The 13,737-nt window shown below is 46.3% G+C and overlaps 1 protein-coding gene across 2 annotated transcripts; it reads right to left on the reverse strand.

The window, feature by feature from the left end:
* Positions 1-3,240: 3,240 nt before the first annotated feature.
* LOC125514223 (uncharacterized) lies at positions 3,241-10,411 on the reverse strand. 2 transcript variants are annotated; one of them, XM_048679514.2, is made up of 5 exons: positions 9,746-10,410; positions 8,041-8,249; positions 7,499-7,942; positions 7,265-7,417; positions 3,241-5,200 (listed from the first exon to the last, which is right to left on the reverse strand). In XM_048679514.2, the coding sequence occupies exons 1-5, from the start codon at positions 9,955-9,957 to the stop codon at positions 3,840-3,842; spliced, it is 2,379 nt and encodes a 792-aa protein (XP_048535471.1). In that variant the 5' UTR covers positions 9,958-10,410; the 3' UTR covers positions 3,241-3,839. The 2 variants fall into 2 exon arrangements, with proteins under 2 accessions (XP_048535471.1, XP_048535470.1); XM_048679513.2 differs by having other exon boundaries at positions 7,265-7,942; positions 9,746-10,411.
* Between the last annotated feature and the right edge of the window lie 3,326 nt (positions 10,412-13,737).

Raw genomic sequence — 13,737 nt, forward strand, 5'->3', positions numbered from 1 at the left:
TCTGGCCCAGCATCCACCTCATTCAACTGAAGCTTTTGTTGCTCCGCTGCTTCCTTTTTGTCATGGTAGTTCTAGTTTGTTGGTCTGAACCGGTCATGTTTCTGTTTTGGAGTCTGGAGTTTTGGAGGGTTTCCAGCCTGGCTTGGCCTCCTGTGGGATCTTGCAAGATCTCTGTCTGAGCTGCAGATCATAGTGTCCCAGTTATGTAAATTTGGGTGGTGTTGGCTGCTTCTTTTGGGCCTGGTAGTGCTAGTGTGATTAGAGTTTGTAGTGGCTTACTAAGACCATAAAAAGAGCATCATCAGCCTGTTAGAGTTATAATATAAGTCATGTACCCCTTTGTATTTATCCCGTTGTATAAGGGGTTTCCTGCATATGTTCCACACCTGTACATGTATATATATATCGGCCTATGGCCTCATGGGAATACAAGTTGCCTATTCCTAACATGGTATTAGAGCTAGGTTAATTTTTTCGCACGCTGCAACTCGTGCGTTCGATCCCTCCTCTCCAGATCGATCTCCTCTCTCGATCTCTCACCTCTCCCGATCGGCGATCGAAGCAGCAGGCCGCAGGGGGCGATCTCTCTCCTCTCCCGATCGGCGATCGAAGCTGCCGCTCCCGCTCGATCTCTGAATCGCTCGAAGGACTCCATCGAATGATCGCTAAGCACCGAAGCTGCCGCTCCCGCTCGATCTCAGCATCGCTCGAAGGCCGCCTCTGCGTGATCGCTCAGCAGGCCCAGCAGGGATTCGTCCCGCAGGAAGGATTCCATCGCTCCCGCACTGCCACCTCCGCCTGATCGCTCGATCTCATCTCTCGCTCGCAGGCCCGACTTCGGATTCCTAAAAAAAATAAAAAAAATGTCTGCTGCATCAGGCTATGTTGCTGTTCCTCGTTGTCCGATGATCTTTGATGGTACTAACTACACCGAGTTTACTGGCTTCATGCGCATTCACATGCGTGGCATCCGTCTTTGGGGTGTTCTTTCTGGCGAGGTCTGCTGTCCGCCACGTCCGGTTCCTCCGGTGGCTCCTATTCCGCCGACTCCATCGGTTCTTCCTACGGATGCTAATCAGGCCGCCAAGGATGCGGCTAAGCTTGCTGATGAGGCTGCTGATCGTGCTTATGATGAGAGGGTTTTGGCTTATGAGGAGGCTCTTCAGACATATCATGGTCGTGCTTATGAGAGGGTTTTTCCTCAGCATTACACTCGTCGTCCACGACCAGTCGATGCCTCTGTGGATGAGTCGTCATCTTCCTCTCAGCCTACTTATGGCTTGCGTTCTCGTCCTCGTCCGCCTGTTGATCGCTTTGGATTTCCCACCGCTGGTGCTGCTGTTCTTGAGCCGACTTCTTACCGTCAGGCTGTTGTTAATCCTGAATGGCAGTTTGCGATGGCAGAGGAGATTGCTGCTCTTGAACGCACTGGTACCTGGGATCTTGTTTCTCTTCCTCCCGGAGTCCGTCCGATCACTTGTAAGTGGGTCTACAAGGTTAAGACTCGCTCCGATGGTTCTCTTGAGCGTCACAAAGCTCGTCTTGTGGCTCGTGGTTTTCAGCAGGAGCACGGTCGTGATTATGATGAGACTTTTGCTCCTGTGGCCCATATGACCACTGTTCGTACACTTCTTGTCGTTGCCTCTGCACGCCACTGGTCTATATCTCAGCTTGATGTTAAGAATGCCTTTCTTAATGGTGAGCTGCGTGAGGAGGTGTACATGCAGCCACCACCTGGGTATTCTGTTCCTGATGGCATGGTATGTCGTCTTCGTCGCTCTCTCTATGGCCTTAAGCAAGCCCCCCGCGCCTGGTTTGAGCGCTTTGCCTCTGTGATCACTGCTGCTGGTTTTTCAGCAAGTGCTCATGATCCAACATTGTTTATTCACCTTTCTCCTCGTGATCGGACTCTTCTTCTTCTCTATGTTGATGACATGATCATCACGGGGGATGACCCCGAGTATATTGCCTTTGTAAAGGCCCGTCTTAGTGAGCTGTTTCTTATGTCTGATCTTGGACCTCTTCGCTACTTTCTTGGGATTGAAGTCTCTTCTACCTCTGATGTCTTTTTTATATCCCAGGAAAAGTATATCCAGGATCTTCTTGCTTGTGCTGCTCTTACTGACGAGCGCGTTGTTGAGACTCCTATGGAGCTCAATGTTCACCTCCGTGCTACTGATGGTGATCCTCTCCCTGACCCGACGCGTTATCGTCATCTTGTTGGCAGTCTTGTCTATCTAGCTGTCACTCGTCCGGACATCTCTTATCCGGTTCATATTCTGAGTCAGTTTGTCTCTGCTCCCACATCGGTTCACTATAGTCATCTCCTTCGTGTTCTCCGATATCTTCGAGGCACGATCTCTCACCGTCTCTTCTTTCCTCGCTCCAGTTCTTTACAACTTCAGGCCTATTTGGATGCTACGTGGGCTAGTGATCCTTCAGATCGCCGTTCACTTTCTTCTTACTGTGTTTTTCTTGGTGGTTCTCTCATTGCCTGGAAGATGAAGAAACAGCTTGCAGTTTTCCGTTCGAGTGCCGAGGCTGAGTTGCGAGCAATGGCTCTTTTGACGGCAGAGGTGACTTGGTTACGGTGGTTACTTCAGGATTTTGGTGTTTCTGTCACTACACCGACTCTGCTCTTATCTGACAGTACAGGTGCTATCAGCATTGCGCGCGATCCTGTGAAGCATGAGCTCACCAAGCATATTGGTGTTGATGCTTTCTATGTGCGCGCTGGTGTGCAGGATCAGGTTATTGCTCTTCAGTATGTGCCTTTCGAGTTACAGTTGGCGGATTTCCTGACGAAGGCCCAGACTAGAGCACAACATGGCTTTTATCTCTCCAAACTCAGTATTGTTCATCCACCATGAGTTTGAGGGGGGATGTTAGAGTTATAATATAAGTCATGTACCCATTTGTATTTATCCCGTTGTATAAGGGGTTTCCTGCATATGTTCCACACCTGTACATGTATATATATATATATATATATATATCGGCCTATGACCTCATGAAAATACAAGTTGCCTATTCCTAACACTCCCTCCGTTCCAAATTACTCATCACAGAAAAATAGATGTATCTAAAACTAAAATACATCTAGATAAATCCATACCTGCGACAAGTAATTTGGAACGGAGGGAGTAGATTGAAACAACAGATGTTGAGGTTTGATAAAGAGCAAAACACCACAGCTTGAAATGTATCGATCAGAGTGGATACACGAACTAAACACGAGTATTCATGTAAACTTCACAGAGAAAATTACTGTTAACATCATTTGGTGACCGGTGTAGTTCTCACATATTACATCAACTTACTACACATTCTTCCAAACATAGTCGGAGGACCTATTAACCATCGACAATAAATAACACGGAGATCTGGTGAGAATACAATTGAGGACTTATACATGACATCAGGAAATATATGGCCTATTGACTACATGACGATACAGAAGTTTATATAAATAGACATCCTAAAATGCTGAAGTTAGTACTTTACAGGAGACACTGCCAAAAGCCATGGTTACCAACGCTAGTTGCGCCCTTCTAAAGGATGCTCCCCCTTAGTGGAGGTCGCTGGCTGAACTGCTGTCCGAGAACTGAGAAGCACTCGTGTTGAGAGCCTAATTGATCTCAACCTCCAGTTAGAAGTATATAACCGTTATCGATCTTTATATGTTGATGTTGTCATTACTGTTGAAGAGCGCAGCTATCCCTGAGTTATCCAAATGATGCAGCCCAAATGATTGAATAGCTTGACTCTTCAATTTACATAAATGTACATGGAACTTGCAGGACACAGATACCAACCATACTTGGCATTCCTGTTGATTCCTATGTTGGATCTTGTGCCTCAGGACTAACCATTCTCACACGGCGAGCAGCAGCTAGAGGTGGCCTACCAACTGCTTCCAGTATCCTTGTGAACACAACCTTTGCAGGGACACATGTAACTGGTGGAATTGCTCCGTCTGGTTTGATCAAGTCACCGAAAATGCCACTGTGCGTACGCGGCTTTGCTTGAGTGCCACCTCCATGATGCCTTCTTCCAGTGGGAATGGAAGAGAGGGTTCTGACCTTCTGGCTTGACAGACTTGCCTTCTTGGATGGCTTCTTTTGAGATTTGGATGCCGATGACCTCTTCTTACTATTTGACATGCTTTTCTTATCACCCTTAACCTGGTGATTTGCGGAAGTTGAGTATTTACTGAAGACTGGTTTCATTTCCCAGTCTGGATATGCAAGCCTGCCTTCATTGCCACAGTCCATTGATGCTCCTAAAGGATTAGAACGGGGAATTCTTTGCATGGCTGTCCTCCTGCCTGTATGCCAGGCAGTTGGAGCTCCTGTGCTCTCTTCCATACTAATATCACCACCAGAAACCAGGTGGTCAGTGGAACCATCAACAAGTATTTCAATTTGGATAGGGTGTCCAACAATTGCTTTGCCATCCAGTCTGCTCATCAAGGAAACAAGAGGAACATGCTCTCCATGGTAGCTGGCTTGGACCTTCAAGTCAATATCAAACAACATTGGGCCCATGCGACCCAAACGTGAACTGCCATTTCTTTGGTAAAATGAAGGTTCGTCCCAATATGCCTTCCGATCAACACGAAATATCTGATCTGTATCCCAGTTAGGTGGAGAAATCTTGGAAGAATCATTTTCATAGTCATTATAATAGATATAGCTTCGGCTAAGATCTCTTGTAGCTCTCAAAGATGTTGGGTATGTTCGACTATGATACAAGTTAACCTCAGGGTGGCTTGTGCCCTCGAATAGATCTGTTTCATCAGAATCATAGTGGGGCTCCTCTTTGATTTGGTTACTAAGCACTTGCTGATCGGATGTCTGCACACTCTCTTTTCTATGATTTATACCATTTGTGTTGTACACAGATCCTTTCATGAGACCATTGGGTTTATCCAAACAGGATTTTCCATCCGTCATATGGGTTGATTTCTTCACTGCACTACGGTTATTACGTTTACCTTTTATATGCCAGCGGGAGACACCCTGCTCAGAAGAACCATCCTCTTCCTCTGATTGATTCAATTGATGCATATAAGCAGAATAGGCGACCTCATTGTCATCATCATCATCATCATAATTATCCACATGTCCAAACCTGTCAGAAGTCCGAAGGAAATAAGGATCACGGGGGCGTAACTCTGGAGGCAGAATCCTATTAGCACCTGTTCATAAGAACACCATAAGAAAGGTGATCAAACAAGGAAAAATTCAAAACTCCACAGAGAACTAGAACAAAATAACAAGGTACAGTAAGAGATTCTGAACCGCAGTAATAATGAAGGCTTAGCTATAGTAAAACATGCATCACAAAATAGGTACGTTCTATTTATTTAAAGCAAGTTATCGAAATCTTTCTGTCTAGTGAAACACCAATGGGGCACGATGTGATGTGCATGAACACCAACATTTGACTCAAGTTATTGTATATAAACAACCCTCATTAGTTCACTTGTTTCTCAAAATTAAGGTGGCATATTGGGAAGAGAAGTGCACAGTGCAGTAACGGTGAAGCTGAAGGGAATGGTGTTTTGAAATCGTGGTGGAGAGAAGGGGAGAGAGATGTGAACAGCTGTGTTAAAAAAGGAAGAAAGTGCGTAAAGCTTTCCAAAGTGGAGAGCCAGACTTGTTCTTGAACCACACAATGCAATATTCCATGTTTGACAGGATTCATCTAACATAAATAGCTCAATGAGTTTGTTGTCATATAAGAGCTTGGTCACACACACAAGGTGACTCATCCTTGTGAATTTGAAACCTGTACTTTTATAATGCTATGATAACATTATCTCTAACCATCCGATCAAGTTATCTAATGGCTAACCAAACGTTACTGCAGGGTGAGCTCTCAGTTGGCTAGAGGTGCGAGTGCGTGCCCAGACCACCCAGGTTCGAGGCTTGGACTCCGCAGGGTGAGCTCACACTAGTTTCTTAACAAGGGCAGCCCGGTGCACGTAGCTCCTGCTTGCGGGTCCGGGGAAGGGTCCGACCACTTTGGGTCTTCTGTACGCAGCCTTTCCCTACATTTCTGCAAGAGGCTGTTTCCAGGACTTGAACCCGTGACCTCATGGTCACAAGGCAACAGCTTTACCGCTGTGCCAAGACTGCCTCCGCAGGCTCCGCAGAGTGAGCTCACACTAGTTTCTTCTAACTAAAAATTCCAAAGGTGCTAGTGTCCATTGGTAGAGTTTTTTAATCCATCTAATGGTTTATATTTAGATCTTTCCTTTTAACATAGCATGCTTGTCTCATGTAATCACATTCTACCATACAACAGCTCTGATTTATTGTTGACATGCCCCATTCGGAACGAGTAATTAGTCACGAGTCATGAAAAAAATCATACTGCCCCATCATACATATGAAGTTTTGGGCATGGGCATGTTGTCCAACATGTATTCCTCTTACTTACCAATTATCCAGTGCACTTAACTGTGTTGTGCACATAAATTAATAAATGGAAACCCCTACACTTCATGAATGATTCAAGTGCTCAAGGACATATACAGGTGGGTCGATTATGCGGTATTTAGGTGGATCACAGTCAGAAGTGCAAAAATTACCCTCTTGGGCACTTGGTCTAACCTACCAAGTTTGGATTGTGTTTAAAGAAGATATATGGGACTATGTGATTAGACAGCAATGTTCTAGCCACAAGCCAAAGCATCTGCACAAACCAAACATTTGTGACACCATCTTTAAGAAAGAAAATCTATGCAGATTTAAAAAAAATGAGTAGACTTCAGCTGTTAGCTGCACCTTTTGAAACTAATGATCTATAGTGACATAACAAGGAGGATGATATTAGCATGAAAGGCTATCTAATTCTCTGACTAAATCCATTATGCAGTGACTTTTATTAGACAGGAAGCCTAATGTGGCAGACATGTAGGCGCCATGTTGCCTAGAACCACATTGAAATGATCAAAGCCGCTTTAGAATAGTCTGCCAGGGACATTTTACCTAGTTTTGAAAGTTGATGATTACATTTGTCCTGTTTTATTGTTCAGGTGGGTACGTGCAGTCAGGAAATAGTTGGGGTGTGAGAAGTACATGTTTTCCTTTGTCAAATTTGATTTGGATACTTCAATGCTACAACTATAAAATGTTGGCAGCATGTACGCTGGGTGATGCAAAAATTATCTGTTACCATATTTAGCAATGTGAATTCACATAGTCCTACTACTTAACAATGAAAAGAGGGAAGTTAACAAGGGGTACACACGTACTTTGCAAAAGCTCCGTATCATCTTCTGTTTCACTTTCTGAGCATTCCCTCTCTGAAGACTCAGATACGTGTTTCTCAACAAAGTCTGAAGATGTATGTTCCTCAGAAGAGGAATCTGGATGCTGAAGATAACTTTCGGTGTCAAAATCAGCTCCTGTAGAAACCATTTGAGCAGAAGGTAAATCACTATGACTATGAGTTTCACCAGAATCACTAGGCAGGTATGCATATATACTTCTTTTAGCCCGATAGGTGGCAGGTGATGGATCTTTATCTCCCCCAATTAAGATAGCCCCATAATCATCATTGTGCGGCAAGTGCTGCGTCAAGTTTGCACTGCTCTGCAAGACTTGAACAAGTGGTCGGTGTCTGTCACATTTTTCAATAGATTCATCGAAATCACTTCCATCCGATCTATTCTTTTTCACAATTGTACAATTCTCCTTGCTCTCTAAACTTGCTCCACCCTGAATATGTCTCACATGGGATAAGTCTCCAATGTGGTTACTGATAAGATTCTCTGAGGTGCCCTGCGACTCTGAAAAGTTTATCTTCAAACCGGCATTGAGAAAATACTGCCCAGCTTCTTTTTTTGCAGGAAGAGCAGATACATCTTTTCTTTTCCTCTTTTTGCTCTTGTAGCGAGTACTTCCAAGGTCTTTGCGATGTTTCGTGCAAGCTGCATTTCATGTCAGCTTTATCATATCCATACATCCTATTTAAGTAACTAAAGGATGAAAAAAGCTTATTTAACGTTGTCAATCTAAGAGGGCGTACCAGAAAAGTAGGCAGGTCTGAAACCTTGAGTCTGATGCAGTTTCCTCTCTAATTCAAGGGCATGAAGAATGGCATCTTCTCTCCGTGCATATTTCTCTCTTTTCTTCGAAAGAGTCCCTTGAGTAGCCTCTGCCCTCTCAATGCAGGCATCGAACTCCCCACACCTAAATGCTTTAACGCGCTTTGATTTCTCAAGGTTGTACCAGTCACTGTGAAAAAATAAGAGGATGAAAAGTTTATACAAAATGAAGAATTTGTCATAACTCAGAAACTTTGAAGATGTGGAAAGACAAATTTACACTAGTTGAGTGCATGGGGAAAGAACAAAAGATATTAACAGCTATTAATTCCTGAAGAAAACAGTCCCAGCGAAATAGAACAGGAAACTAAGCTCAAACTGTAATAAATATGTGTCTGCTATTCAGAATACGGATTAGCAAAATAACTAGTTTGCGACTTTTCAAGAAATATGCTTAATAGTAACTGACAAAATATTAAACATTACTATTTCACTTGAGCAGAAGATTAGTAGGTTTCCCTCCCTCCTGTTTGGTTTCTACAAAACTACTGTTTTCTATGAGATACGCAAACAAATAAAATCAATTGATTGTTTCCTACAAAATCAACAAACCAAACACAGAAACAATATACGAACCGTATAATACGTAATCAAATATGATTCAGGTGCTTCAGAAATAAGGGGTGAAACAAATTGGCATCAACTTTTTTTTATTCATTCAGCCTTCGTAAAACAAATAATTTTCACTAAATACCTAGCTACAGGATACAATTAAAAACAGCCGTGCAAGGTCCCCAAAAAATAACAATTTAACAGTTTGAACGTGCAACAACTATGTAAGGGCATCTACAATCGTTGGCACTTATCTAGGTGCTTAAACAGGAAAAGATATATACCAGTGTCTCTCTTCCAGTGCTAGGCGCTAACCGCCGGCACTAATCACGATTAGAAACATAGTTCAACAAGGCACGCCTAGGCGGGCACTTAAGCACGCCTAGGCTCTAGCAAAACACCTAGTGCTTAACGTGCGCATAATTGTGTTTAAGCATGCGCTTTAGTCAGAAGAACACAAGGCGCTGGGAAAACATACAATTGATGCCTAGCGCTTTTTTTACTTTGATTAGAAATATATTCGCAAAAAACACAATTAGAAATAGCGCTTCTTGTCTCTTCTCGTGTGGAAAAAATTGACAACCGCTCGTGGCAAGATTTTGCGCCAATGCCGCATCAGACGCCAGGAATTGATGATGCAACTGCCGATCGACTGGGAAATATTCCCTGACGCCCTCTCCTAGCGCCGGACGTTGGAGATGGCCTAATGTATGATGTGAACAGCTCTAAATTTCATCTCAAAATGCATGCACAGAACGCAAATAAACTGGTAGCGAGCTTAACAGCGGGCATGAAAATAAGATTTCCTGGTACAACCAGAGGCGGAGCCACCTTCCAGGCTCCTCGAACGAAACTTCATTGGAGTTGTAGCAGGATTTAGGACTCAACTGGCTGATTTCATGGACAAATGCTACTCTTAGTGATAGCAGTTAGACTCTGCCTAGGCATTGTTTCTTCCATCAAAGTTCCAAACTCAGCGTCCCAAAAGCATCAGAAACAAGTGCTAATCGAACTTGACAGGGCGCCTTCTTCTTCTTGAGAAGACAAGCAAAAAGGCAGGAGTTGAAAACTTACACGCTGGCGTCCTCGCGGCCGAGAAGCTTGACCGGCGTGCCGGACCTTGGAGACATGATCTGCGATGGCGGCAGCTCGGATTGGCCCAGGATCCTGCCGGGCCACCAGGAGCCGTTCCTCCGGCGCACCCACACGATGGTCCCCGGCGAGGTGTCCCCGACGCTGCAGCAGCCCTCGTCCGCGTCTCCTCCTCCCTCCGAGCCTCCCCCCATCCCGCGCCGCCCCCCACCGCCAGGCCAAACCCTAACGAACTAACCGCGCCTCCTCAGCCCGCTTCTAGAAGCTTCCCTCGCCCTCGAGATCTGCCTTCCATTCAAGTCACGGGGGGCGCCGGCACCCGGGAGGCGCCCCGCCCGGCGCCTCCTCCGCGCGGCAGGCTCGGGCGAGATCGCGCTGCCCTCGCCCCCGCTCCGCCTCCGGCAGCTTCTAGAAGCTTCCCCCGCGGGACTCCTGGGGCCTCCTCCTCGTCCTCGTCCTCCCTCTCCTCTCCTCCACCCTCCGAGGGGCGGGGCGGGGGCCCGGCGGTGCGCTGGCTCGCGGCCGGCACGGCGGACGGCTCCGGCGCGGCTCCGGTGTGTGTTTCTTCTGGCTCCTCGTTCCAGAAGGAAAAATAAAGAAAGTGGGAAATAGAAAGGTGTTCTTTTCTCTTTTCTTTTGGAGCGGTTTGTTGGTCTTGGCTGGTCTGGACCGCGTGGAGGGAGGGAGAGGGGAAGGGACAAGAGACGGCAACCGACGCGGTCGCTGGTCGAGCCCGGGTCGAACCCAGGAGCGGCGCCAGCGGCCGCGCCTGAGAAGGAACCGCGAAGGGTCGGTCCATGCGCCGGGTGCCGACGGAGGCGTCTCGCCTGTGGTTTTTCGGGTTTCCACTTCCACATGGATCGGTGGTACACGCACGTTAAGACAGGAACAATTTTTTATATATATACAAGTAATAAAAGAGCATCTACAATGGGACCTCTCTTACCCTCTCAGCGGAAAACCTACACAAGATTCGGATAAAAAGGACAGCACTAGACGCCGATCGTAAACTTACACAGGGTTCAGATAAAAAGGGCCGCATCAGACGCCGGTCGACTGGCGCCATTCCCCCAGCCGGTCACATCTCGAGTGTATGTTGCGTTGTCTCTCAAGCGTCGGATCAAGCCCCGCTTTGATCCCTTCTCGCGACCCTTCCCTTCCCCTCCCCCCTCACATCATCGCACACGGGAGGGAGAGTGATAGTGAGAGCCGCCGACCCAACTGCCATGGACGTGTGAGGCCTCGTCGTTGGTGGTGATTGCAACCTCACTCTTGTCGTCAAAGCAGCACCCACCGTCGTCCGCATCCCTCACCATCACTAGCTTGTGTTGCAGCTCCTACCGTGGATGGATCGTTGCTCCGACATCGCCGCCTCATAGCAGCGGCCAAAAGCAGTTGCAGTTTGTTTGTCCAATGGTTGCAGCACCGATGCGCCGCCAGCGCCCATGCCGTCGACGCTCGCCGCCCCATGGTTGCAACCCCAGGTGCACCGCCCGCCGCCCTCGTCATTGATGCTCGCGGCATGGGTGGACGCCGCTCGCACAACCGTCGCCTCTTGGCCGCCAATTGCACCGGTTTTATAACTACCCGCCCACTTACGGAGCAGCGTTTGATAGACTCTAAGTGAGTCGATCCTCATCCGGAGAGCATGCGAGGACATCATGTGTAGGACATGGCATATACATTGTACTTAAGACTTAGAGATGACAATATCTAGTTGCGTCTCTGTAAGTGCATCTAGTGCCATCCCTAGTTGGTTTTGGAGTATTGACGACAAACCTAATTGAGGGACTAATGTGTTTGTGAGAATTGCAGGAAAACACAGGTAGAAGTCCCTCCATTGATTCGGTTTACTACCAGAGATGACCCCTAAAAATGAATGAAGACATTGAAGTCAAAGGTGGTATATGAAGATATTCACATTGAAGACTATGACAACAGAAGACACGTTATGAAGCCTATGGAACTCGAAGACTTAGACCTTTCGTAGTTTTTTTTATCTTTGTTGAGTCATAGGAACCACCGTACTGTTAAGTGGGGTCCAGGAAAACAAGTCAGAATGACTTAAGTGATGCCTAAATCAAAAAACCTATGTCTTCGAGTGAAGACAATGAGAGCAAATCTTGTCCAGAGCCGGACAAGTCAGCTTTGCTTGTAGCCCAAGTAAAGTTGCCATGAGAGTTCGAAATCTGACCGTTGAGACACGTGTCAGTTCCTTAGTGACCCAGGGTCATTTCGGACAAATCAGGTCGGGTTGCCAAGTGGCTATAAATAGCCCACCCCCACAACCACAAACAGTGGCTGCTCAGATTTCAGTGCACGGCTTTTGTCGTTTGAGAGCAACCCACCTCGAAGCCTTTGAGAGAAAATTCCTAGTGAGGAGAAAAGCCCTAACCACCCAGAGCCAGAGTAAATTGGGCATCACTTAAGTCTTCTTGTCTGTGTGATCTAAAGACTTATTACACTTGAGGACTGTGAATCCTCCAGACGGTTAGGCGTCGCGTTCAGAGCATCCAAGAGACATTGTGGATTGCCAGTGAACGAAGTCTGTGAAGGTTTGGGAGTCCACCTTGAAGACTTGCCAGAGTGATTGGGCGAGGACTAAGTGACCTTAGCTCAAGGAGATTACGGTGAGGACTTGGTGTCCTGAACTGTGTGTTCAGGACTGGGTGTCCGGGACTGTGTGTCCTAAGGTTTAAATACCTAGCCGCTCCAACCAGACGTACAGTTGTCACAGCAACTGGAACTGGTCCAACATATCATTGTCTTCAACGAGTCATTGGTTTCATCTTCACTTCCTTCTCTTGCTGTTACTCATTGTGAAGTCATTGCGTGCTTGCTTTATCATTTGTCTTCACAACGTGAATGCATGATCTGTTTGGCTTCATAACTTCTTCCCACTTGATCCTTATTACACTGAAGCTGTTTGTCACTGTGCTTTCACTCTATTGAATACATGACCATGGCTGGCCTAGTGTAATCTAACTTCCGCTGCATAGTAATAGGCATAATCTTCACTGTTTGTCTTCATAACTCCCAAGTTTTGAAGACTTTCATAAAAATCGCCTATTCACCCCCCCTCTAGTCGATATAACGCACTTTCAATTGGTATCAGAGCAAGGTGCTCCCTTGTTCTGTGTGATTCGGTTTAACCACCTGAAGTTTTAGCTATGTCGACTGCAGGGATAATCAAAGTCTCCGCTGCGTGCCCCGTCTTTGATGGAACTGAATATCCCTACTGGAAGAATAAGATGCGCATGCATCTTGAAGCCATTGACGTCGACCTATGGTATGTCGTCGAGAACGGCGTTCCCAAGGCTGGAGAAGGTGTCACTGCTGCTGATGTCAAGAAATTCATTCAACTGGACTCTACTGCCAAGAACATCATCTGTGGTCATCTGACCAAAGGACAGTATGGCCGTGTGAGTGCCTTGAAGACATCCAAACTGGTCTGGGACTGGCTCTCCAAGGTCAATGAAGGCATCTCAACCCAGAGAGATCAACGAATCAGTGTCCTTCGCAATCTCTTCAACCGCTTCAAGCGAAATGACAATGAGAATGTCCAGCACACATTTGATAGACTCAATGACATCACAAATGAGCTTCAAGCCCTCGGCGTCACTGAAATCACCAAACATGAAATCGTCAAAACGCTGCTGAGATCACTTGATAGTTCGTTTGACATCCTGGCCCTGATGATTCAAGAACGTCCTGATTTCAAGACACTCGATCCGTCTGACATACTTGAGAGGCTCAACACACACGAGTTTCAGCTTTCTGAGAAAAGAGATATCTACGGTCCAAACTATGGGCGAACTCGCGCCTTGAAGGCAAAAGTTGTCTCCTCATCTGAAGAAGAATCTGACTGCAGTTCTGATGATCCTGAAGACATTGGAAGAGAACTTGCAATGCTAGTGAAGAAGTTCCAAAAATTCACCAAGAAGAAAGGCTTCAGAAAATCTTCACGATCAAGC

Source organism: Triticum urartu, chromosome 6A (genome assembly GCF_056163025.1).
Source record: "Triticum urartu cultivar PI428250 chromosome 6A, HENAU_Tu73, whole genome shotgun sequence".
In the NCBI taxonomy this organism is placed as follows: Eukaryota; Viridiplantae; Streptophyta; class Magnoliopsida; order Poales; family Poaceae; genus Triticum; species Triticum urartu.

Bases quoted from the DNA above. Each gene is read 5' to 3' on its own strand.
- LOC125514223 (XM_048679513.2), bottom strand. From the start codon at position 9,957: ATGGGGGGAGGCTCGGAGGGAGGAGGAGACGCGGACGAGGGCTGCTGC. The intron at 7,943-8,040 runs GTACGCCCTCTT...CATGAAATGCAG, and splicing joins CAGACCTGCCTACTTTTCTG to CTTGCACGAAACATCGCAAA. The intron at 5,201-7,264 runs GTACGTGTGTAC...TCTTATGAACAG, and splicing joins TGATACGGAGCTTTTGCAAA to GTGCTAATAGGATTCTGCCT.